We start from the raw sequence: 23,073 nt of genomic DNA on the forward strand, positions 1-23,073 counted from the left end.
GTGATAGAGTACCATCACATTTTTCGAATTTAGCATCGATTTGGTACCAAAGCATCGGTTCTCGTGACATTTCTAGTCTGTATGAAGTTAGCACACGGTAAAGCCTGTTTTTGTATACCCCCTGTGAGAATTAAATACTTGACAAATGAAAAGTACAGAATAGTTTCTCATTTTATTAAAAACTTTTGTGCAAAATGAACATAAAAGGAATAGAATGTAAAGCATCTTCCAAATAACATAAGTAACAGTATTGCCGTAACGCAGTTCGGCCGCTGGTTTTCCAACATTGCGATAGAAACGATATAGAAAAATTTTGTCAGACGTTTTTATATCATTTTGATGATATATATTTGTCATATCGCCTACCCCTATCGCCATCAGTAGTTAAAATTCTAAACATTTCCAAAATCTTGATTATAGAAAAAAATACTTTAAGATTCGAGAACATCAACAGTAGCTCTTCCCTACATTATGGGCTACACCGCTAATATTGTAGGCCATCATACTATCCCAGTGAGTAAGATCTGTCCCAGCATGCAGTGGGCACAACACCTCAGACAAGTTGCCAGTAAGCTGCATCATAGGGCTGACACCTACAGACACACTCAACCCAAAACTTACAACTTTGACATAAAAGTTTACGGGCAGAGAGGCTGCCAAATCCCTTAAGGACGGCGTGATGATGACGCATCACATGAACAGATGTTTGCAATTTAGAAATATCTTTTTCCTCAATGTGGTTTGCGATGCTTATCAGATATTAAGCTAATAATATGGTGCGGCTATACAATAAATAACCTCTTAATCACCACTTTTGCCAAGTTTTTTTGTTCTTTTTACACATCTTACTCATTTCTGTCTACAATTTATGTTTATGCAATTGTACACAGTATAAAAGAGATTTGACATCTGGTTGGGGATGTGGGGCAGGGAAATAACAAAGCAACTGAACCGGAAGATTAACGTAGCAAATACAATAAAAATAAAAAATATTACATTTAAAAAAACATGGTTTTGGTTTTCAAGACATTAGTCAGTTTCACATTTTGGAGCCCCCAGTCCCTGTGTCTATGTACTATGTAAAAACTAAAGTACTACAAGGGATGTCAACTGAGTCCAATATAAATGTGGAATGGGATTACTCTTATTAGGAATTTTAGCTGAGCCCCCCCATCACAAAAATGACTAAAGATATTACAGCCTACATATATTACGGTTTTGTATATGTTCAGTAAAATGAAGTACATTCTGGGATCTAATATTTCTGTGTATCGTAGGATAAAGCAAAAGGTGAAACAGTGTATGGTGTTCATACAGGTTCTTGAATGATCCAACCTGTTTTTCAGTTTAAGTTTTCACACATTGTTTAAGGCCTAACTCAATGTGACTGTTAATCTGCTAATAGCCTAAAACACAATGAAGTGGAAAAACAACTCCTGGAAATAGCCGAACTGAGACAAACTGGATATAGCCTACATTTTTAGTTTTCTTATCATTTCTTACAAAGCTTGAAGGACACAAAAACAATGCGTGTGAGCTGATGGCTTGGCATCCACTAAAGAACTGCATTATTGTTTTTGAATACACTGTTTAAAGATTTTTAAAAAAATACTGACAATAATGTTGGCATTTAGCTACAAACAAATTAAGGAAACAGCTTGCACCAGCTTTTTTTTATCCACAACATATTGTATGCAACATGATAGTCTTCATTTAGAATGGACATCACTCGATATAGGTGTGTTCGTTTACAAAACTAACGCAAAGCAGAAAAAAAGGATCACTCTGCGGTGGAACTGTTAGTTGCTTTATGTAAACAGACTGATTTTATACAGCGTGTGCAGGCTTGCGTATACAAGCAAACAAACAAAAAGAAGAAACACACGCTGAATGTGGACTGTAGACACTGTATAAAGCCTGTGTGTGCTCTACCATCATTTTGTTTTGTTGACTGCTACAGTCAGATGGGACTTTAGGTCACATCACTTGCTATGCTGCTGGTTGTGTTGTTATGACATGCTGATGGACACTCACATTTCATTGATAATCTGGTATATAAACTTTTAAATAAATTAATTCCCCCAAAAATGCATGTAGCTAGACATCATGGATAACATGTTATGCAACATGAGGTTCAAATACTTTATTTTGGTGACTTTTTATGCACTCATTTGTGATGGATTAGCTTGTCTGCTGGTATCTTAAGGAGCACGCTTTTTGATGCACCAAAAATATTTACTACAATGTTGTCAAATTGCTTACCAATATCATGTACCACATTTTTTGGTCCAAACGCACGCATGCCTCAAACATTTTGCTATGAGTGCATGAAGTTAGTTGCGTGGATTGTTGATACATTATACGTTAGATTGCTACATTTCCCGTGCCAGATAACACATTCACAAAAGTGGTGCATTTAACAAGATTAGGCTTCAGTTTTGTTTAGATAAAAAACATTTTGAGGGGGATTCGAATTATGGGTCGTCATTATTTTAAAAGACACGTTTATTACAACAACAAAAAAACTAGTTAACAAAAAAAAATTGACTTAAACTATGGACCTTTGGCAGTGGGGGGGGGTTGTCTTTTGAACCACCTGAACCCCTCTGTCTACGGGCCTGCAAGTAGACTGCACACAATGGCATGCTGAATGTTAATTAGAAGTATTTATAGGAATTTATAAACACATTTAATAAAACTGAAAAAAAACCACCAATGTTAGATTGCCAGCTATCTGGAATAGTCTAACAACCCAGTTAAGTCATTCCCAATACAATCCTCTCTTTTACCTGAACACTTTACAAGTAATATACTTTGCCTATCTAATAATTTGGTTAAGCTGATTTTGTTCTGTGAGTGAATGTGTTTTTTCTTTGATTTGCTTTGTGGCCTTTTCGTGACAAAAGATTGGGTGTTTTCCTCCTCTGATGCACATGTGTATTCGGGGCAGCTGTGGATGATCAGTGGGCCTATTTTTGAACAATAACAGACGAGACCCTGCAGGGGAAGACCTACCTGTTCTCTGGATATACAGGGTAACGAAGGTCTGCGAGGCATTTTACAACTGCCATAATAGCTGGTCGACGTTTCCCCCAGTGAAACACAACTGGACCTTCTCCTAGGTCTGATCACAGGGACCTTTTCCTCCGTGGTGGAGATCCCACTCGGTGCTTCCCTCGACGGGTAGTAACGGTCAAAACAGAGCCCCAACAGGGAGCCCGAAACCCCCGCAAAGCAGGCAAAGAGAGGTCTCAGCAGTGCGGGCAGACCGCTCAAACTTGTGAAAGAAACAAGCCACACAACGCTGGCAAAAAACAGTATAAGAACACTGTGTTTGAGTTTCAGAGTGGGGATCAGGGTGAGCAGACCCACACATCCCAACACGAATAACAACCTGCCCACCATTTGCATCTGGTGTTGGTCCTCTCCCCATTGCAAAAACCGCAAAACCAAAAAGTCCCCGAGGTAACACGATGCTGGCAGTGACACGAGCCAACATTTACTGCTCTCCTTCTTTTTCCTCCTCAGGTAAAACGTTAGAAAGAAGAAAGCACATCCTACGCTGAATAAAGGACTGATGGACTGGGAGAAGCCCGACAAAAAAGTCCGCAAATCCCAAAGCGAGTCACTTTGCAAGCTCCTAGAAATGAGGAAAGACACTGCGAAGACTACAAACGCGCCGACGTAGAGGGCAGAGACCTTTAACAATTTGGAATTGTCTTCGTTGTAAAACCTAACGTTACACACGTTAAACAAAAATCCCCTCTGATGGTCCTGTTTGAGAGGGGTGACGCAGCTCTTCACATAGCCGTTCCTGAAGCCCTCTGAGCTGTTTACACTTCCAGCTCCGTCGTGGTGCCTTGTTTTACTGTGCAAAACCTCTCCTTCCTCCCGTGCAGCCATGGCTCGACTGCGGCTCCTCGTATCCACTCAAAAGTCCCCCTCTTCTAATATTCACGCCGTATTAACGCTGAACTACATGACAGCAAATGCACTCCATGGTCACTCAAACGTGCTCCAGCACTTGGACTAAAGAAAGAAGGTGAGATGTTGTTTTTACAGAAAAGGGGCTCTCTGTCGCCGCCTAGAGGCCACAACTTGGACCTCAGGGCTTTGTAATGTGGAGCGCTGAACAAATCCTAAACTGCATCATTAATATAATATAAATCAATGTACACTGAGACTGCAGTTAATGACCAAACGTTTAAAAAGTTCCCATTTAAAGAATTAAGAAACGGTTACATTTCCATAACCCTCTTAACGTTACCCCATCACACAATTTGCTCCTACGTATGTTTAATTGTTTCAGGTATACATTCCTTGTGTAATAGGGTAGTCTCTATTATTATTCATTTGAAATATGTCATGTTTTATACCTGATTTAAGTACACAATTTGAATAACATATTTTGTTTAAAATGGAGATAGGCCAAGTGAATTGAGCCAACTAAGTTTGTTAACATTTGGAATACTTCTCATGTTTTTCTCGCATATTGATTACATTTAGCTTGGCCATAGTCTAATTAACTGTACAATTAAAGTAATATTTTACCATCATAAAATTACAAGCCTTTTGTTTTGTTTTTGTCGCCACTGCGTGTCGCTGCATAATGTTGCTCTGGGATCGTTTGCTTCGCCTGCTTTCAGTGTTGAGCTTGGCAGGATGATTGTCGATTAAACTGATCAGAATAACACCAAACGTGTTATAATAACCTATTTGACAACACTGTGACCTGCTTTAACTGTCGAGTCGTGGCTAGATATCAAAATAAATATATCGTTTAACATATTTTTTTGCGAGATAAATAATGCACAGTCAAAGCCATTGTTCATGGCTAACAAAAAAGAAGCCCCACTGGATGCCCTAGCTAGCTAAATACGATCATACTGTCTATGAATACGATGCCTTCCACAAACCTAGCTAAGCTAGCTTTTTGACATCCAGAACATTCTGTTAGCAACATAATACACTAACAAGCCTTGACTGACTGAATTGAAGATAAGTATTTATCCATGAGAGCTGCCATCTTAAACAAACATGTTCTTACCCTAAACCCAAAACCCCTTATTTGTCCTGTTATTGTCCAGTCATATCAACTTAAATAAAACAAATCACAACGCAACAACAGAGGACAAACTGTGTAACGCTAGTAATGTCTTTACAGACTAATCTTAGAGCTGCTAGACAGCTAATTGACCTTTTTCACAGCATAAATTTGGACATGTCACAGTTGGACATGATATTAACGATGACTGCATAGCATTTAGTTTTGCCAATTCTAGACAATAGTTTTAATACGAAGCATACTGTACAGAGTAAATAGAAGCATGTTAGAGCCATTATTCTTTGGCTGACAAGGCTCTGTAATGTAACCAAGTACTTTGCTCTTGACTTGAACTATAAACCCTATCATGAAAACTTTAATTTGAATATGTAAGCTATGTAATAATAATAATGATAATAATAATACATTTTATTTATATAGCGCTTTTCATGGTACTCAAAGACACTTTACAGTAAAAACCAGCACATATAGCACATTAAAAACAGATAAGCAATAAAACCAACACATAAAACAAGCATATTAAAAGCAATTAAAAACAATAAAACCAGTAGCTATCAGGTGAGTAATGTAAGACTATTGTATGTGGAAAGCTAAAATAAAGAGGTGTGTTTTGATTAGTGTTTTGAATGTGTCCAGGTCAGTACAGTCACCGATGTGTATGGGTAGGGAGTTCTAGAGGGAGGGGGCTGTAATGGTGTAAGCTTTGTCACCCCAGGTACGGTGCGTGGTCCTGAGTGGTGGAGGGTGGGGTGGGGTGTGTAGCAGGTCTGTGAGGTAGGAAGGAGCCTGGTTATGGCGGGCTTTGTGGGTGAGGAGGAGGACTTTAAACTGGATGCGTTGGGAAACAGGGAGCCAGTGGAGGACAGGAGTGATGTGATCACAAGAACGGGTGTGGGTGAGGACACAGGCAGCAGAGTTTTGGATGTATTGGAGTTTATTTAAGGCTTTTGCAGGTGAACCATAGAAGATGCTGTTGCAGTAGTCAATTCTGGAAGTGATGAAGGCGTGAATCAAAGTTTCGGCAGCAGAGAAGGTGAGTGATGGGCGTAGTGTAAACACTTGCATGGAGGTGTTAATCAGTATAAGAATGATTGTAGTCTATTGTGGTGTTTGCAGCCATAAAATACTGTACAATTTACAGTGTTGTTTGTTTGCAAAACTCACAAAAACTATACATTTTCCTGAAGACACCAATACCAACAATTTATTTGACCTACTAATGAATATTGTTTGTGTCATGACAGCCTGATGTAGCTTATGCCTCTGTGCCGTAGAACTCCATGGTCCTCAAAAAACAATTGCACACATTATACAAAACATATCCTTTCATTATGATGAACATGGCCAGTGTAATTTGTTCTTGCACAGGCAATACTTAATTTGATAAATTACTTGTTGGTTTTGGTCTTTTAACGGTATTGGTTGACAGCAATAATAAAATAACATAATTAGACTTAATAACTTATAACCTTTCATATTAAAAAATATAATTAGTCAAAACATTGTTTCTGTTTTATCAGGTTTGCCTTAAAAACTCACTTTCAATTATGGAAGGGAAATATTCCATTTATATTTATGCTGTTTGCTAAGGGGCCTTTGGTCATGGGTTGTTGCATTGCTGTATATGGTAAGTAAAGAGTGAAATGTAGTGACTGAATCAAAGATTTTCACTTTAAGACAATGTATTCAGTTTTCTGTGTATCCACTGTATTACCAAGGCTAAGCTTCCACTGGAGGGTGCTGCATACCATTAATATTGACAGTAATTCAATTTTAGTTCAGTAATGTTGGGGTTTCCTTTACATACTTTTTAAATTATTTGTTTGTGTTTGTGATTCAGGGGTCAACTCTGAAGAAGACTGTAGCAGAGAGACCTTATGAACCAATAAACTTTGAAGTGGAAGTTTCCAGATACTGTATTATTGGTAACATGATTATGTCCAACATTGTATTTACTAGATGTACAGCGTTTTGGAAACGTATATTTTGTCTCTTCCTTAAAATGTTTACAATGCATTGCAATGATCACTATTCATTCATCATTTTTTATATTAAATGCCAGTAAAGTCATAATTGCAGTTTAGTTCTTCAAAAACCATCAATTTCCCAGCTGTTTATTAGTTATAGTTGCATTGGCAACAGGCTGAACATAGCTGCCCAGATGTTCTTTCTTTTCCAGTTCATCTTTTGAGGACTGATCGAGGTGCTTTATATTCACAGGTGGCATACACACAACCATACACATATACTATATATTATTATAATGTATATTTACAATTTACAATATAACAGTGATAGATGTAATATTAAACGTAACAGTTTCTCATGACTGTTTTTTAATAGAAAGCTGTCCTGTACACTAGGCCTATACGTTCGGGGTTATTGCTCTCGTGTTTGAACCTTACGGCGCACGGTAGCAGTGATGTGGCTCAGAAAGTAGCTAATCTTCCACGTCAGTAGGAAGTAGTGCAGAGCTACAGAAGAGACAGTTCGCCAAAAAGGGAGCTCCTGAGGATTTTTACAGATGTAATTATCCAAAACGGGATATCGAAGGCTACTTCGGAGGGTAATAGTCGTGCTATTAGGTAGGTTATGTAACTTAGTTGAAACCAACATGAGGGGTGTTTTCTCTCCTGACCCTTGGTAATTGTTGAGACAGCTAGCTAACGTTACTGTCCTCCATTTCATTGCTAGTCTGGGCAGAAGCTAAGCTGGCGTTAGCTAGCGTTCGCTAGTTAGCAATTGATCGTATATCTTAACGTAATCTAATCAATTGAATATTCGACTAACTAATTGATGTTTGCGTTTTATTGAGGCTTTTCTGCACAACTTCTGGTTCTAACACAGAACGCTATCAACGCTGTAACAGTAAGTTAGCTACAGTGTTGTGCGAGGTCCATGGGGTGTTAACGCTGCGTGTCACACTTTCTTGACTCGAGCTTTAATTACCTAACGTTACGTTATCGCAACATTGTACCTTAAGCTGCTTTTGCTGTCACGGTGACAGCGCTTGCCTGTGTTTTCTTTGTGTCTGCAGCAGTCTAGTTTTTACAAACAAAAGCAGCAGAAATGGTACGAAGATATCTGAACCTTGTAAACACGACTTCTTGATTTGTGACTATAACGTCGTTATCTCTTCAAAGACAGCTCAGCAGTAATTCAGCTCCTCGTTTTGTTAATTCGAGCCTGTGCTATATTGTTTTCTCAATCAAGAGAAGCCAGCGGCTATATGTAACTTTTTTTTCTTCTTATACTTTTAGATTTAACGTTAGGTATTTTTTTATATTCTCAAATCCATTTCAGATTTTTATTTAGACTTCCAAGATCATCACACAACTTGTCTGTATTGTTTGGGTTCACAGGTAGCTGCAACACACAGGTGACCTACTAATCAGCTCGTATCTCAATTTGTTTTGCTGTTATGGTGGTGACCGCTACCAAAATAAGTTGCACAGTTGCCAGACAAAATTTTGAGAAGCCATTTATATTAAAATCTTCAATGCAGTTCAGTTTACGTTTCATTTAATAACCTGGTTGACCAGGCTTTTATTATTAGGATGTTTTGACTGATGCAACACAGATGCTGGCATAATCCAACCATGCAATTCAACACAGCAAAAGCGCCAAGTAATCTAAAATAAATCAAACACACAAGCCATTTATCAGATGCTTGTATTCACAAGTGTTTATACTATCGTATACCTTTTTTTAATGGTATACCCAGTGGCAATAAAACAATATGTTATGCATATGCAATGCATTAGCCTAAGCAAGCTTAAGTTTAAAGGATATGTTCTCAAATGTTCTGTTTTTAAAACGATTGTCAGGTGCACATATGCACATTGAAACAGGGTTTGCTTGGTGTTATCATTCCTCCTGTTCACACTGGCCATTAGAGGCCCCTTCCTAATGTGAGACAAGTTCACAGTCCAGTTCAGTGCGAAAATACATTCCAAAATGTACCTGGAGTTAATGAGGTTTCAGCAGTCGGAGTTAGGCAAATCCAGGATCACATAGTTGCCTCTCAAACAAAGGCCTCATCACTTTAAATAATCAAAGGGACTCTGGAAGGACCTCTGTTCTGTGAGGTGACAGCGCTAAATAAACAATGAGCTAATGTGCTGTGAACTTGCAGTTTACTCCCAGTAAATAAGAAGTAGTTATATTTGGTAAATCATGCCTTGTAGTCTCAATTAGCTCTATTTTTTTTTTTGGACAGTTTTCCAGTAAAGTAAGCCCTTTGATTGATACCTGGAAAACTGTTCTGGGTTTTAAAAAGCTCATTAGAAAAGTTGCCTGGTCCCATTTTTAAAATAGTTTGCCATTCCTTTTTTGGCTGCTACAAAGAAAATGAAATACGACCCCACAGTACTTTATTCTGTTGCATGCACATGTTGCTGTACAGTAGATTTATCTTGTGTCTGTTCTTCATGCAGATTTTGTTCACTCTGTGGTCTTTGTAGGTGTATCCCATATTTTCTGCCCTTATAATAATTAGGAGTCTGTGTAAATGTTTTTTCCCACAATTTACTAAATCTACTGTTCTTCTGTTTCTCGTAGGTATTGTCCAGTGAGCGAGATTCATTGGGATTCTTCTAAACGAATACAAGCCAAGGAGCAAAATGACAGCTGCAGAGAACGTTTGTTACACTCTGATCAATGTGTCATCTGACTCGGAGCCCCCTTCTGAAGTCAGCCTAAAAGCTGATCTAGGTAACGATGCTTAATGTTAACTTGCAAAGATATGTTTCTTAACCTGAATAAACTTTGCTGAGGGGAGATATTCATTTCTAAAATGTCTGTCTCCAACTCAGTACAATGAAGGTGATTGGAATTTAATTTGTGGTCCTCAGTGTTGAAAAATACACGAATCATCAGCAATTTTCATAGGGATTCTTTCTTCAGTAGAAAAATGATTAATTGCTGATCAAAATGCAAGTCACTTAACATCCTCAGTGAAATAACAACACATTCAACAAATTCCTTCTGAAGGGTTTAAGGTGAAGATCTGTAAATACTATAACGCATTTTTGAGGATATTGATGATCACATTCATCCTATTAATAACAAGAATAATTTTTTTTTTCTACAGAGAAGGGGGAGATCAAGGCAAAGACTGAAGCCCTGAAGAAGGTCATCATCATGATCCTGAATGGTGAGAAGTTGCCAGGATTGCTGATGACCATAATCCGCTTTGTGCTGCCACTTCAAGACCACACCATCAAAAAGCTGCTGCTGGTTTTCTGGGAGATTGTTCCCAAAACAACCACAGATGGAAAGCTGCTTCAGGAGATGATCCTGGTCTGCGACGCATACAGAAAGGTACGATTAATCGCCACAATCTGTAGATCTGTATATCTATATGTTGGGTATTCGCTCCATCGTTATACACTACACAGCTGGGAAAATAATGTTTATAATGGCGTAAAAAAAATATATATTTAATTTAATATATATGGAACTGGTCATAGGAGATGTTAAAATGCATACATCTGATTGCATAGCTGAACACCAGTTTGGCAGGTTTGTGTGACTGCTAAATCCACATGATATCCATCTGTGCTGACTTTATAACGTAATAATAGTATGACAATTGAAATTGTAACTTGGCTAGAATATGTCAGTTTCATTTTTTATTTATTTATTTATTTATATATATATATATATATATTTATTTAAAGTGCCCATATTATGAAAGAAATCACAAATTCGGGGTGTTATTTTGTGTCTCTGGTGCTTCCACACGCATACAAACGTTGAAAAAAGAACATCCATGCTGTTTTGAGTGAGATACAGGTTTCTGAATGTGTCCTGCCTTCAGTATCCGGGTGAGCGGTTCAAAATCGGCAGAATCCTGCTAAGTTAGTAGTACAAGGCTGATCCTGCCTTGTACTACTGAAGTTGTAGAAACAGCTAGCTAGATGATGTGATCTTACTTAGCTACTGCGCATGTGCACCTCCCAACAAAGATGGGATAGAAGTGCGATGCCTCACTCTGTAGCTAAAACAGAAACCTGAACACAGGGTGAAAAGACGAGCTGCAGCAATGTGCAGTACAACAAAAATATGGTGTTTATTGAAAATGAAACCATGTAAACCTATTCTGGTACAACCTCAAAATACCAATATGAACCTGAAAGTGAGCATAATATGGCCACTTTAAAAAAAAATCCGCAATTGTCACGTAAAATCTCTCTTTTAATTTCAGGACCTGCAGCATCCCAATGAGTTCATCCGTGGCTCCACTCTGCGTTTCCTGTGCAAGCTGAAGGAGTCTGAGTTGCTTGAGCCACTCATGCCAGCGATCCGGGCCTGCCTGGAGCACCGGCACAGTTACGTGCGCCGCAACGCTGTCCTGGCCATTTACACCATCTACAGGTACAAACTGTTAAATATTTGATGTTCAGTTGATGTTCCACATACACACTTTTTTTATTTATTTTTTTACCTCATTCCTAAGGGAACAACAAACAGCTGATGATATTTATTTGTTTTTAGGAACTTTGAGCATCTCATCCCAGATGCTCCAGAGTTGATCCATGATTTTCTCGTCAATGAGAAAGATGCCAGCTGTAAGAGAAATGCTTTCATGATGCTGATTCATGCCGATCAGGTCTGTAGCATATTGTCCTTTTCTTACTTTTTATATATTGTTGTGTGCCACTAGACCCACCTAACTCACATCATGTTATTTACATCTTGCAGGATCGAGCTCTGGATTACCTCAGCACGTGTATTGACCAAGTTCACACTTTTGGCGACATTCTCCAGCTGGTCATTGTGGAGCTGATTTACAAAGTGAGTCGAGGCCTTTTTATTAGTCTAATTTAAGTTTTGTAACACACCACCATATTACCAGATTAGCTTATTTAATGTCTGAACTCTTTAAAACTTTTTTGTCGTTCTGTTAGGTTTGCCATGCTAACCCCTCTGAGCGTGCCCGGTTTATCCGTTGCATCTACAACCTGCTGCAGTCCTCCAGTCCGGCTGTTAAGTATGAGGCTGCTGGCACTCTCGTAACCCTCTCCAGTGCTCCCACGGCCGTTAAGGTACATCAGCAAGTTTTTGTCAGTGATCCTCCTGTGTAAGTCATACTGTATATATACAGTGCTGCTCATGAGTTTAGGAACCCATGCTAAAGTTGACTAAAAAGAGGAATAAAAAAAAAAAATCATCTTTTGGAAATTGTCTTTGTGAATGAATGATGTATCGTAAATAAATAAATGTTCTTCCTTAAAATACAGGGGGCATAAGTTTAGACACCGCTTTGTGCTATTCCCATTCATGTTAAATGGTTTTATTTCAGTTAGCCTAATAGCTGGTTTGATTTGCATTGAGAGATGATTTTATGGAAAGTACCCCATGCCAATCTCTAGGTATGGTGAAGGGTAGGTGATGATGTGGAGCTATTTTAATTCCAAAGGCCACGGGAACTTTATCAGGATGCATAGTATCCTGGATCCATGAAATAACTGGCCTTTAAAAATACAAATCTGCCTGCCTCTATGGGAATTTAACATAGGGGTGTACTGACTTATTCCCACTGTATTTTAAGGAAGAACATTTATTTATTTACGATACATTATTCATTCACAAAGAAAATTTGTGTCCTTAAAGATCGGATTTTTCCTATTTCTTTTAATTAAGGCATTAAGATCAATTTGCAAAAGATGATTTTTTTTATTCCTCTTTTTAGTCAACTTTAGCATATGTCCTAAACTCATGAGCAGCACTGTAGGGCACTGATATTGTACTACACTTGACCCAATAGCAGTGATGTCTTTGTTCTTGTGCGGTCTCATAAGCGTTGTGTGTTTTGTTGGACTCCAGGCTGCTGCCCAGTGCTACATTGATTTAATAATCAAGGAGAGCGACAACAATGTGAAGCTGATTGTTCTTGATCGCCTGATTGAACTGAAGGAGCATCCCACGCACGAGCGTGTACTCCAGGTACGTTGAGTTATTGCAATTAACAACTAAAATGTAATGCCTGATTAACCGCAAACACCACGGCCCTCTATCTCAAAAAGGTTCTTATTAAGAAAGAACACTAACCAAATGTAAGCCCTACTGAAACGAACCTTGTTAGTAGTAGTATTGACGATGTTAGTCCTTTGGTTCATTAATATGACACCACAGCAAAATGTATAAGAAAATATACAGAATTAATAGTTTATAGAGTCAAAAGCAGCAGAAAAAGTCAGGAAGATATCAGAATTTAGCATTCATTATGAGACGGCACCAGTTTGATGCACCTACAGTGCACCACTTAATTTGGTTGTCACCCATGTTTTTTTTATCCAGGACCTTGTGATGGACATCCTGCGTGTTCTCAGCACTCCTGACCTGGAAGTCCGAAAGAAGACCTTGCATCTGGCACTGGACCTTGTTTCATCTCGCAATGTAGAAGAGGTCCGTGGCATTGCACAGTATATCCATGTTGTTGTTATTTTCATGTCCAGGCATGGACACGGGGGCGGGTGGGATGGCATATACTGCAAATATAGTGACATTGATTTGTTTTCTAGTTGGTGATTGTTTTGAAGAAAGAAGTGATCAAGACAAACAACGTAACAGAACATGAAGACACTGATAAGTACAGGCAGCTGTTGGTGCGCACTCTCCACTCCTGCAGTGTGCGCTTCCCTGACATGGCGGCCAATGTCATACCTGTGGTGAGTTTGCTATTATTTAAGCACATGGGGAAAAAAGAGGCTCTTGAAAACTTACTTCATATTTCATAGCTTTTTGAGAACGACCCAATGGTTGTTTATATGATAAGAGTAAAGTTAGACTTCTCTTTGTGTTATGATTTACAGCTTATGGAGTTCCTAAGTGACACTAATGAGGCAGCCGCCGCTGATGTGCTGGAGTTTGTCCGTGAGGCCATTCAGAGGTTTGACAACTTGAGACCCCTCATCATCGAGAAGATGCTGGAAGTCTTTCACGCCATCAAAACTGTCAAGTAAGGCTTTCTAAGCACATTGAGGGGGACTAATGGGCCTCATTCAGCAATATCTTCCTACGTTTTTTTAAGAGTGCTCTTGAGTGTGCGTAGATTCTGTTCTTACCTAAGAACAAATCCTGAATAAGAAAAAGTTGGTGAATGCCAGAATCTTCGTGAAAACTGCGTAAGTGGGGTTTAAGAACAAATTTGTTCTTAAGAACGTTTAGTAAATGAGGCCCAATATGCATTGTCTTGGTTTTTGTCTCTCCCTAATGGTTATAAAAGGCGGGTCCAATTTGGGTTAGCCTAATTGATTTAGATGCATAGGTAAGTCGATCAACGATCAAGTATGTCAGTATTTATTCTTATATTTATTCTGTTTCATAGACTTGGCTGAGTTTTGTCCTAAGGGCTTAGTAGTATGTCATTACAGGACTATGTAACATTGTGAATGCTCATGACCTTTGTCCCCACTGTCATTTTTCAGGATCTACAGGGGAGCGTTGTGGATCTTGGGAGAATACTGCAGCACCAAGGATGACATCCAGAGTGTGATGACAGAAGTACGCAGGTCCTTGGGAGAGGTATGTTTGTCCGTTATTGTCAGAATTGAATGCAACACAAGCTGACCTGACAGTCCCAACTTAATTAAAATTGTCACAAATATCTGACGTCCGTCTCTTGCGTGGACAGATCCCGATTGTAGAAAATGAGATAAAGAAAGAGACGGGAGAGATGAAACCAGAGGATGAAGTGAGTGCGGCTCCAGCGCAGAAGCTGGTGACAGAGATGGGCACCTATGTGACACAGAGTGCCCTCAGCTCCTCCAGGCCTTCCAAGAAAGAAGAGGATAGGTAAAGATAGCTCATTGTGGGCAAATCGCTGTTTGCCTGCAATATTTCATTGATTGTATGGAGTTTGGTCACCTTACCACCCAGCTCACTCAATAAACCAGGGTTTCCGCAGGGTCTTAAAAAGTCTAAAATTTCAAAATCAAAATTGTAGTAAAGTTGTAGTTCTTTCTTACGCTAGTCCAAATATAAATGAGACCAACATGCAACTTATATGCATATATGCAGCCGATCAGCTTTCGTTTTATTGATGCGAGTCTCTTTCGGATTGTACCACAGATATAAAACGTTTTTTATTCTTCAGCTATGGGGAAGTGCAAGTTTAGCGATACTGAATTTAGGGCTTAGTTGAAGTCTTAAATTTCATTCATAATGGTCTTAAAAAGGTCTTAAAAAGTCTTAAATTTGACTTGGTGAAACCTGCAGAAACTCTGATAAACACTGGTTTGGTTGTTCCAGACCTCCACTCAGAGGCTTCCTGATGGATGGAGACTTCTATGTGGCAGCTTCCCTGGCCACCACACTGACCAAAGTGGCCTTGCGCTATGTTGCTATTGTTCAAGACAAAAAGAAACAAAATGTAAGTTGTCCTCGCTTCACACCTTTTGTAAAAATCCTTAAACCAGCGGCCTTGTTTCTCTAATCCCTGCTGTCATGCGGTCTCTCTCAGTCCTTTGTTGCAGAGGCCATGCTGATCATGGTCACTGTGCTGCACTTGGGCAAGTCCTCTTTGCCCAAGAAGCCAATTACAGACGATGATGTGGACCGCATCTCGTTGTGCCTCAAGGTCCTGTCAGAGTGCTCGCCACTTATGAATGACATTTTCAACAAGGAGTGCCGCAGATCCCTGTCACATATGCTGACTGTCAGACTGGAGGAGGAGAAGCTGTCACAGAAGGTAATGGTCCTTTGACTCAAGCTGCATCTCATGTTGCTTAAATTGCCTCCTCAAGTCCTCCACTTGTCTCCCTTCCTCGTGTCTTAGTCCCTCCCACCGAGGAGGCGAGGGAGAGACCCGAGGAGAGAGGCAACGAGCAAATGTGTTTTAGAGGGGTGAGACGTCCTTTCCTCTGACGCGTCACATGAATTGGTCAGCTGTTTGGGCGGAGTTAGCAACTCCTTCAGCTGCACGGCAGAAATAAGAGCTTTGAGACAGCCATCACCGAGGAGGGACAGAATAATTTCTGGGTCGACCGAGGAGTCGAGGAGCTATCAAATAAGGGCCATAGGATGTACCCTCAGAGGGCTGAACTCAATATTTAACCTCCTGACAGTTGGGCACAGCTGAAGCATCAGCACAAGTAGAGGAAGCTAACACATTATTTTGTGTTTTTTCATATGTTTGGACCCAGCCCTCATTTATCAGTATTGCAAATGTGCGTTTTTATGTTTGTAAAACATGTGATAACCATTTACAAGCCAAATAAGTTGTTTTTTAAAATGTATGGCCTCACTATGCCAGATTGATGCATCAGGGCCCTGGTTTCTCCTCATAGGAACATTGTCACTGTAATTTTTGTGTTCATTCTGCACAAAACGTTACTTGAGTTTATCTGATTTCTTTTTGTTACCCATTTGTTTTTACATCTTTGTTTACTTTTGTAGGTATTTATGGTGTTGACTCTGTTGTGGACTAACTATAGGCCGGATAACCCTAAAAAAATAACCCTACTTGTTTCATATTCTGACCACAGAAAGAGTCTGAGAAACGTAACGTAACAGTGCAGGCAGACGACCCAATCTCCTTCATGCAGCTGACAGCCAAAAACGAGATGGCTTCTAAGGAGGACCAGTTCCAGCTCAGTCTGTTGGCTGCTATGGGCAACACTCAGAGGAAGGAGGCTGCTGATCCCCTTGCTTCCAAACTCAACAAGGTACACCACATGCCCTGCAGAAATCTTTGGAAATTACATTGAGAGAAACAGTACCGTGGGGGACTAATTTTCAGCTTCAGGTATCATTTCTGCTTGGAGATTAGATTGATTTTTCAATTTTTTTTGTAATTAATGGTGTTTGTCTCAGAAGGAGATGCTATATTTGATTGCACAGTGGGAAAAAGAGCAGTTGTTCCTGTTCAACATTATACATACATTATACCTGTTCCGTGTTTGGATTTTCCAAATAGCCTACTATTTAGTTGTAGCGTTATTTATGTAAATGTCATTTAATTTGGCCATGGTATAATTGTTTTTCATGCAAGACACTTTATTTTCATTCCGCTGCACTGCTGCTGAAGTCCTTGTCGTGCCCCGTTCGAAAGAGAATCGCAAAAAACCCCAAAAAACTTTTAATCGCTGTGAGGAAATATTTGCATTCAGTTCATGTTGTAATTAATAATTAAATGTAATCCATTTTTGTCGGTTCTAGGTGACCCAGCTGACAGGCTTCTCAGACCCAGTGTATGCTGAAGCCTACGTTCATGTCAACCAGTATGACATCGTGTTGGATGTCCTGGTGGTCAACCAAACCAGTGATACGCTCCAGAATTGCACCCTTGAGCTGGCCACTTTAGGTTAGTCTGGTTTCTTTTCCACCTCACTGGACACAATGTATACGTTCTCTTCTCTATTAATGCTGATCCAAGCCAATCACATTTTGTTTCTCACATTGCACTATGTATGCGTTTTACCAAATGTATCCATCCCACAGGTGATCTCAAGTTGGTTGAGAAGCCTTCACCTCTCACTCTGGCTCCTCACGATTTTGCTAACATCAAGGCCAATGTCAAGGTGGCTTCTACTGAGAATGGCATTATATTTGGAAACATTGGTAAGATAATGATTTTGTGTCTTGTTCTGTTTTGCTCTCTGTAACCAGATGATGTTTTCTTATTTGTGGGGATGTGTTTTATTCTTTCTTTCCAGTCTATGATGTATCGGGGGCTGCTAGTGACAGAAACTGCGTCGTCCTAAGTGACATCCACATTGACATCATGGACTACATTCAGCCAGCTTCCTGCACCGATGCAGAATTTAGACAGATGTGGGCAGAGTTTGAGTGGGAAAACAAGGTAAGCTTTGCATTTCTACTTTGTGGCCAGTTCCCAGAAACAAACGGTTGTTCTGTAGTTTTCTCTATTATAGGGAACACGATTTACATTTAACAAATCAATAAAAAAAAATTAAAAAAAGCATGACCGTTGTAGATGGTCCCTAAGCAATCTTTTTTTGTTGTAGGTGACCGTGAACACCAACATCACTGATCTGAATGAGTACCTTCAGCATATCCTCAAGTCCACCAACATGAAGTGTCTGACTCCTGAGAAGGTTGGTATGAGATACAGCTGAGCAAAGAAGGCAAATGAGGTTTTAAATCTGGCAGGACTCCGAAAGATTTATGAAATGGGCATTTCAAACTTTCGGAGTTGGTGCACGTTCCGAAGAATAATATGTGGCCTTTGTAGGGCTCCGATTATAACTGTCAGTAATGCATCACCAAGCCGATCATGCTAGATGAAGTGTGTTAATCCTGTGTTGTTGTTGTTGTTGTTGTTGTTGTTGTTGTTGTGCTGTGTTCTCAACTATATTCGTCTTACAAACCAGGCACTGTCTGGCTTCTGCGGCTTCATGGCTGCCAACCTTTATGCTCGTTCTATCTTTGGAGAAGATGCCCTGGCTAATGTCAGCGTCGAGAAGCCCATCCACCTGGGGCCCGACGCACCTGTCAACGGACACATACGCATTAGAGCCAAAAGTCAGGTGGGTCACAGCTGCTGCACCATCAACTGTAGCATGCATCTGAGAAGTAAAGGCTTTGTTGAATGTATTTTCCTTCAACTTGAGCAATGCAACAAATGCATCTTTTGGAAGGATAACATTTAATCTAATACCTCATTGAAAGAATTGGACTGAACGGACAAGGAAAGTGAATATATGAAATAACCCGTTACATGGGATGTTGCACTGAAAGCTTTGTGCTCTTATCAGTATGTATACAATCTGTTCCAATAAATCCTCCCTCCTTCATTTCACAGGGGATGGCCTTGAGTCTCGGTGACAAGATCAACCTCTCCCAGAAAAAGTCAAATGTCTGAGACAACTCTGGTCCAGCTTATCCCTCTGACTATGGGAAAGTCACCCGCTGTTCTCTTCTTATCATCCATTTTACAGTCTTTTCATCACAGCAAATTAAGAACTCTATGTGGTCAGTTGCTTCCATGCTGGTTTCCTTTCTTTCTTTTACATCATCTCTGTCTGAAAACTGCATTTGAGTAATGCTCTTTCCCTGTCCTGTTTAATTTTCAATAAACCTATGTATTAAAAGAATGAGAGAACTTTGCACCATTTTCTTCCATTTACAGATCTTTTTTTAATTTTCAAACTATATTGTAAATTTGAACATCTACAGTAGCTTTGGACAAGGGCTTGTTAATATGTATTATTCATTTCCTGTACTTTGTACCTAAGTTTCTGTTAAAGGTTTTAATTGATTCATGTGTAGCGTGACATTAAATTTTGATGAAATAGCTTGGAACTTCAATTAATCCTGTCAACAGACATTTTCAGACATCTAAAAAGACAATTTGACACTTTTAATAAGGTGATTGTACTGTAAAGGGAAGGGACTCCTGCCCGGACCTCCTGCTGTGTCCAGCTTCACAGCTCCAGACTCTAATTAGATTTCCTCCGATGCCTCGCGTGATGTCTTGCACAGTGTGAAACTGTCAGTACCCCCCAAATTGACAATGACATTAATATTCTAAAATACATACAGTACATATCCTTGGCAGGGACATGATTTCTTTTTAACCCAGGATAAAATATTGCAGTGATTTCGACAGTAGTCTCCAAGCCATTTGCAAGTTTTACTGCCACTGTGATAATGAGATGGAGATGGATTAGTGTTGGCAGAGAGTCACATATTCCACTTGTTTATAATTCATGAGTAAAAGGAACGTTTCTGGGAATATGCCAGATTAAAGGGTCACACATTTACAATATCTGTGAAATCTTTCTCTCCAGGGGGATAGACAAAGGCTGAGAGGTGGCTTTGAGGTCAGAGCTTCAGCTGTGAAAATAAACAGTTGGCTCTCTGGCAGCACTGTCACAGCCAAGCTACTGTGTGCATCACACTGCCTCTGGAGTTAGGGTAGCTAGGCGAGCTATCATGAAGGCAGAAGGTACTCGCCTCAACAAAGAATCACTGTCACATTCTTTAATCTCATATTTGTAAAAGGGATTCATACTGTGTTTGTGGAACAGTACATTTATGGTGGCTTTATTAGATTTTAGCATCAAAGCGACTTCTGCTTTTTATCCTCTCATGTATATGTGTGATATTGTTTATCTTTAGAAATTTGGAGTTTTATAAATGCCTATCCTGCATTTTATTACAAGAATTTCTGCAGCATTTATTTTCCATAGCTTTCTAAGCTACTAACAAGCGTGTCCTCAGTACTTTAAGTCATCGTCAGTGAGACTGAAGTTTTAGCAATACTATCTGTAGATATGACTTAACTATTTATATGAATGTCTGAATCCATTTTTATTTTCTTGAACGGTCATTATCAAGACTTTGAAGAACACTGAAGTGCACTGTTTCACGTCCAGCCTCTTTCTTGTGACACTAGGTGGCGCCACAGGTGTCAAAGTGTGTTGGTATTCTGCAAAGTATAATCCTATAGTAAGATTTGTCATAACATGGCATATAATTGACATGTTGACATAATACAAGTCATGCTTCTACACACTGAAGTAGAGTCTGACATTTTAGATAAACTGGCTTAAGTCTGCACTTCAGGCTATATGCCAACTTTGCCCTTTTCAGTGACAGAAAATCATCCATCACTTTTGTTTTCAGTGTTAAGTTATGACAGACGTCAAAGTGCAAGATGAACATCCCCATGTCAGACTATTTACAATATAGACAGATGATAAGAATAACAAAGCCTTATGCTTTATGGGCCTTGTAAATGAAAAGTAACTGTAATGCAATATACCAATGAAAATGTGTAGCTGAGAGTAACAAAGGTGAGTTTTAACATTTGCCTAATATATTTTTTATGAGCTATGTTGTGGAGTGATATTTGTATTAACCTTTTACTAAGCCATTTTAATTGCATGCCTATTTGTATAGCCTATTTGTATTGCTTAATGATATGTTCTCTGTACTGCATGTGTATTAGACATCTGCATACTCAAAAAGTGTCTCAGTTATAATGGGGAAATTCTACTTTTACAGAAATATCATATATTGCAAAACTTGTAGACTTGTTATGATATGCTCCTGTGTGTGTTTGGTTTGTATTGTGTGTGTAAGAGACAGTAGGAGTAAAGTCAGCATCTTTCACTGAGTAGTTCACAGAATAAATCTGTATTGTGTGACTTCATGGTTTACAGCATGAAAGCTGGCCTATAAGATGTGAGGGAAACTAATACTTAAACATAATACAGTTTATATAACTGGAGGTCTGCATTATGGTGATAGCTGCTGGGCATCTTCATCATGACTGTATAATTGGTTGCAATTACAGTAAGGAGGCATTGCTTTTTATGTGTGTGTGTGTGTGTGTGTGTGTGTGTGTGTGTGTGTGTGTGTGTGTGTGTGTGTGTGTGCGTGCGTGCGTGCGTGTGTAGGCTGTGTTTGAGGACAGGAATATGACTGCAGGGGTGTGTGATAGCATGGTCTCAGGATAGGGCTGCAGGGTGGGTTAAGACCATAGACTGTATAAGACTGTGTGTGTGTGTGTGTGTGTGTGTGTGTGTGTGTGTGTGTGTGTGTGTGTGTGTGTGTGTGTGTGTGTGTGTGTGTGTGTGTGTGTGTCAGACTACTGTAGGTGGGGTGTTGAGGCAGTCACACGCAGCCTGTAGAAGGGCCCCTAGCGCCAGACATTAGTACTGGTCTGCCTGATTACACCTACTATCGGATCCACAGCTCGAACATCACAGTGTTGTCGAGGCAGAAACACGGTCAGGCGTATGGACAGGCAACCGTAGCTCCGCAGATCGCTCCCTGTGTATCCGTGCACTAAACGGACTACACCGACGAGTCATTTTTGGCACATATCTGGACTCTTCTGTACGCTCTGGTCTCTCACACCGCAGGGCCTCTTCAGTTAACAGAAAAAAAAGTGGGTGTTTGGTGGTGTTCCGGCAGCAGCAGCGGCGGCGGCGAGCGCAGCGAAGTGTCCTCGATGGCAGGCTGGAAGGACGGCTCGGTGCAGGAGAAGTATCGGCTGGTTGTGGTCGGCGGCGGCGGAGTCGGGAAATCAGCCCTGACTATCCAGTTTATTCAGGTCAGTAGTGTGCACCATTCCCTTGAATTTAGCCCTGGCTTTGATTTGCTCATCCGAAAACACGGCGAGAGAAGAGGGGGAGGCCAGACACGGGCACCCCGTAAGCGGATACCGGGGTCTGTTTTCTTCAATACTTTACCGAGGCCTACAACTATTTACCGAGGGGTTGTTAGAAGATGTTAGGGTGAGGTGGGAAGCCTTATTTTGTGACTTAAACGACTAAAGGACGACTGTCACTGTAACACGACGGTATCCGAGATCCACTTCCACTTTGCCGTTATAGCCGCTAGTCAAAAGAGAAAGGAAAGTGGGTCTGCGGAGCTCCTGAGTTGTCCTATTTTATTAACTTGCTGCAAAGTAACGTAGCTACCGGATTTAGAACCCATGCTAAGATTTAGTCTGTAATGGCCTACCAAGCCAGAATCTTAAAATAGAAGAGTGTTAAAGTTGCACAAAACTCACATTATGAATATCATTGGAGTAGCCATACTGATGTTCCTCAGAGAGAAACATGTACTTTTAAATTCATTTTTGAGAGCCACCAAGCTGTTCCAAATCTCATGATAAATATATTTATCATATCATCACATATATGTGTGAACAGAGAAAATCCGTAAGGGTTGAATGACTAGTACAGAATGCCCATTGAAAGATGATTAACTTTTGTGTTCAGATGTAGACTTTCACCAAGGTATAGCTGCTGGTCAACCTCATCATTAGCACTTCCAGTTACCGAAGGCAAACAACCACACTAATGAATAAACAATAAATAAAATAAATATTGAGAAATCCGTGAGAAATCAGTGTTCCTGAGTTTGATGGCTGCATACTTGAAAACTCATCATCTATGTCACATAAAAATGCTGTAAACGGTTACCTCCATCTATCCCTGGTTGCATTCCAGCACACTGCAGACTTAGCTTGCCTTGCTTTGACCTTCCGGGCTTTCATAATAGTAATTTAGCTCCTATTCCTT

At 39.9% G+C, this 23,073-nt stretch overlaps 3 protein-coding genes across 3 annotated transcripts in view; 2 read left to right on the forward strand and 1 right to left on the reverse strand.

The window, feature by feature from the left end:
- The window catches only part of pde3b (phosphodiesterase 3B), a 42,427-nt gene extending 38,382 nt beyond the window's left edge, over positions 1-4,045 (reverse strand). The window contains exon 1 of the mRNA XM_078247913.1: positions 3,016-4,045. Within this exon, the coding sequence (XP_078104039.1) occupies positions 3,016-3,903 (888 nt within the window). The 5' untranslated portion in view covers positions 3,904-4,045. The remainder of the gene's footprint in view (positions 1-3,015) is intronic.
- A 3,462-nt stretch (positions 4,046-7,507) lies between these two features.
- On the forward strand, positions 7,508-19,128 carry copb1 (COPI coat complex subunit beta 1). The gene is made up of 22 exons (XM_078247925.1): positions 7,508-7,650; positions 9,626-9,778; positions 10,158-10,387; positions 11,274-11,443; positions 11,564-11,678; positions 11,771-11,863; positions 11,977-12,114; positions 12,896-13,015; positions 13,370-13,477; positions 13,594-13,740; positions 13,885-14,030; positions 14,500-14,596; positions 14,706-14,866; positions 15,323-15,443; positions 15,534-15,761; positions 16,558-16,737; positions 17,231-17,375; positions 17,513-17,632; positions 17,728-17,873; positions 18,040-18,129; positions 18,406-18,561; positions 18,837-19,128. The coding sequence occupies exons 2-22, from the start codon at positions 9,688-9,690 to the stop codon at positions 18,894-18,896; spliced, it is 2,862 nt and encodes a 953-aa protein (XP_078104051.1). The 5' UTR covers positions 7,508-7,650; positions 9,626-9,687; the 3' UTR covers positions 18,897-19,128.
- Positions 19,129-21,654: 2,526 nt separating this feature from the next.
- rras2 (RAS related 2) overlaps positions 21,655-23,073 on the forward strand; it is a 35,991-nt gene continuing 34,572 nt past the window's right edge. The window contains exon 1 of the mRNA XM_078247938.1: positions 21,655-22,097. Coding sequence (XP_078104064.1) covers positions 21,996-22,097 — 102 coding nt within the window. The 5' untranslated portion in view covers positions 21,655-21,995. The remainder of the gene's footprint in view (positions 22,098-23,073) is intronic.

Source organism: Sander vitreus, chromosome 1 (genome assembly GCF_031162955.1).
Source record: "Sander vitreus isolate 19-12246 chromosome 1, sanVit1, whole genome shotgun sequence".
Taxonomy (NCBI): Eukaryota; Metazoa; Chordata; class Actinopteri; order Perciformes; family Percidae; genus Sander; species Sander vitreus.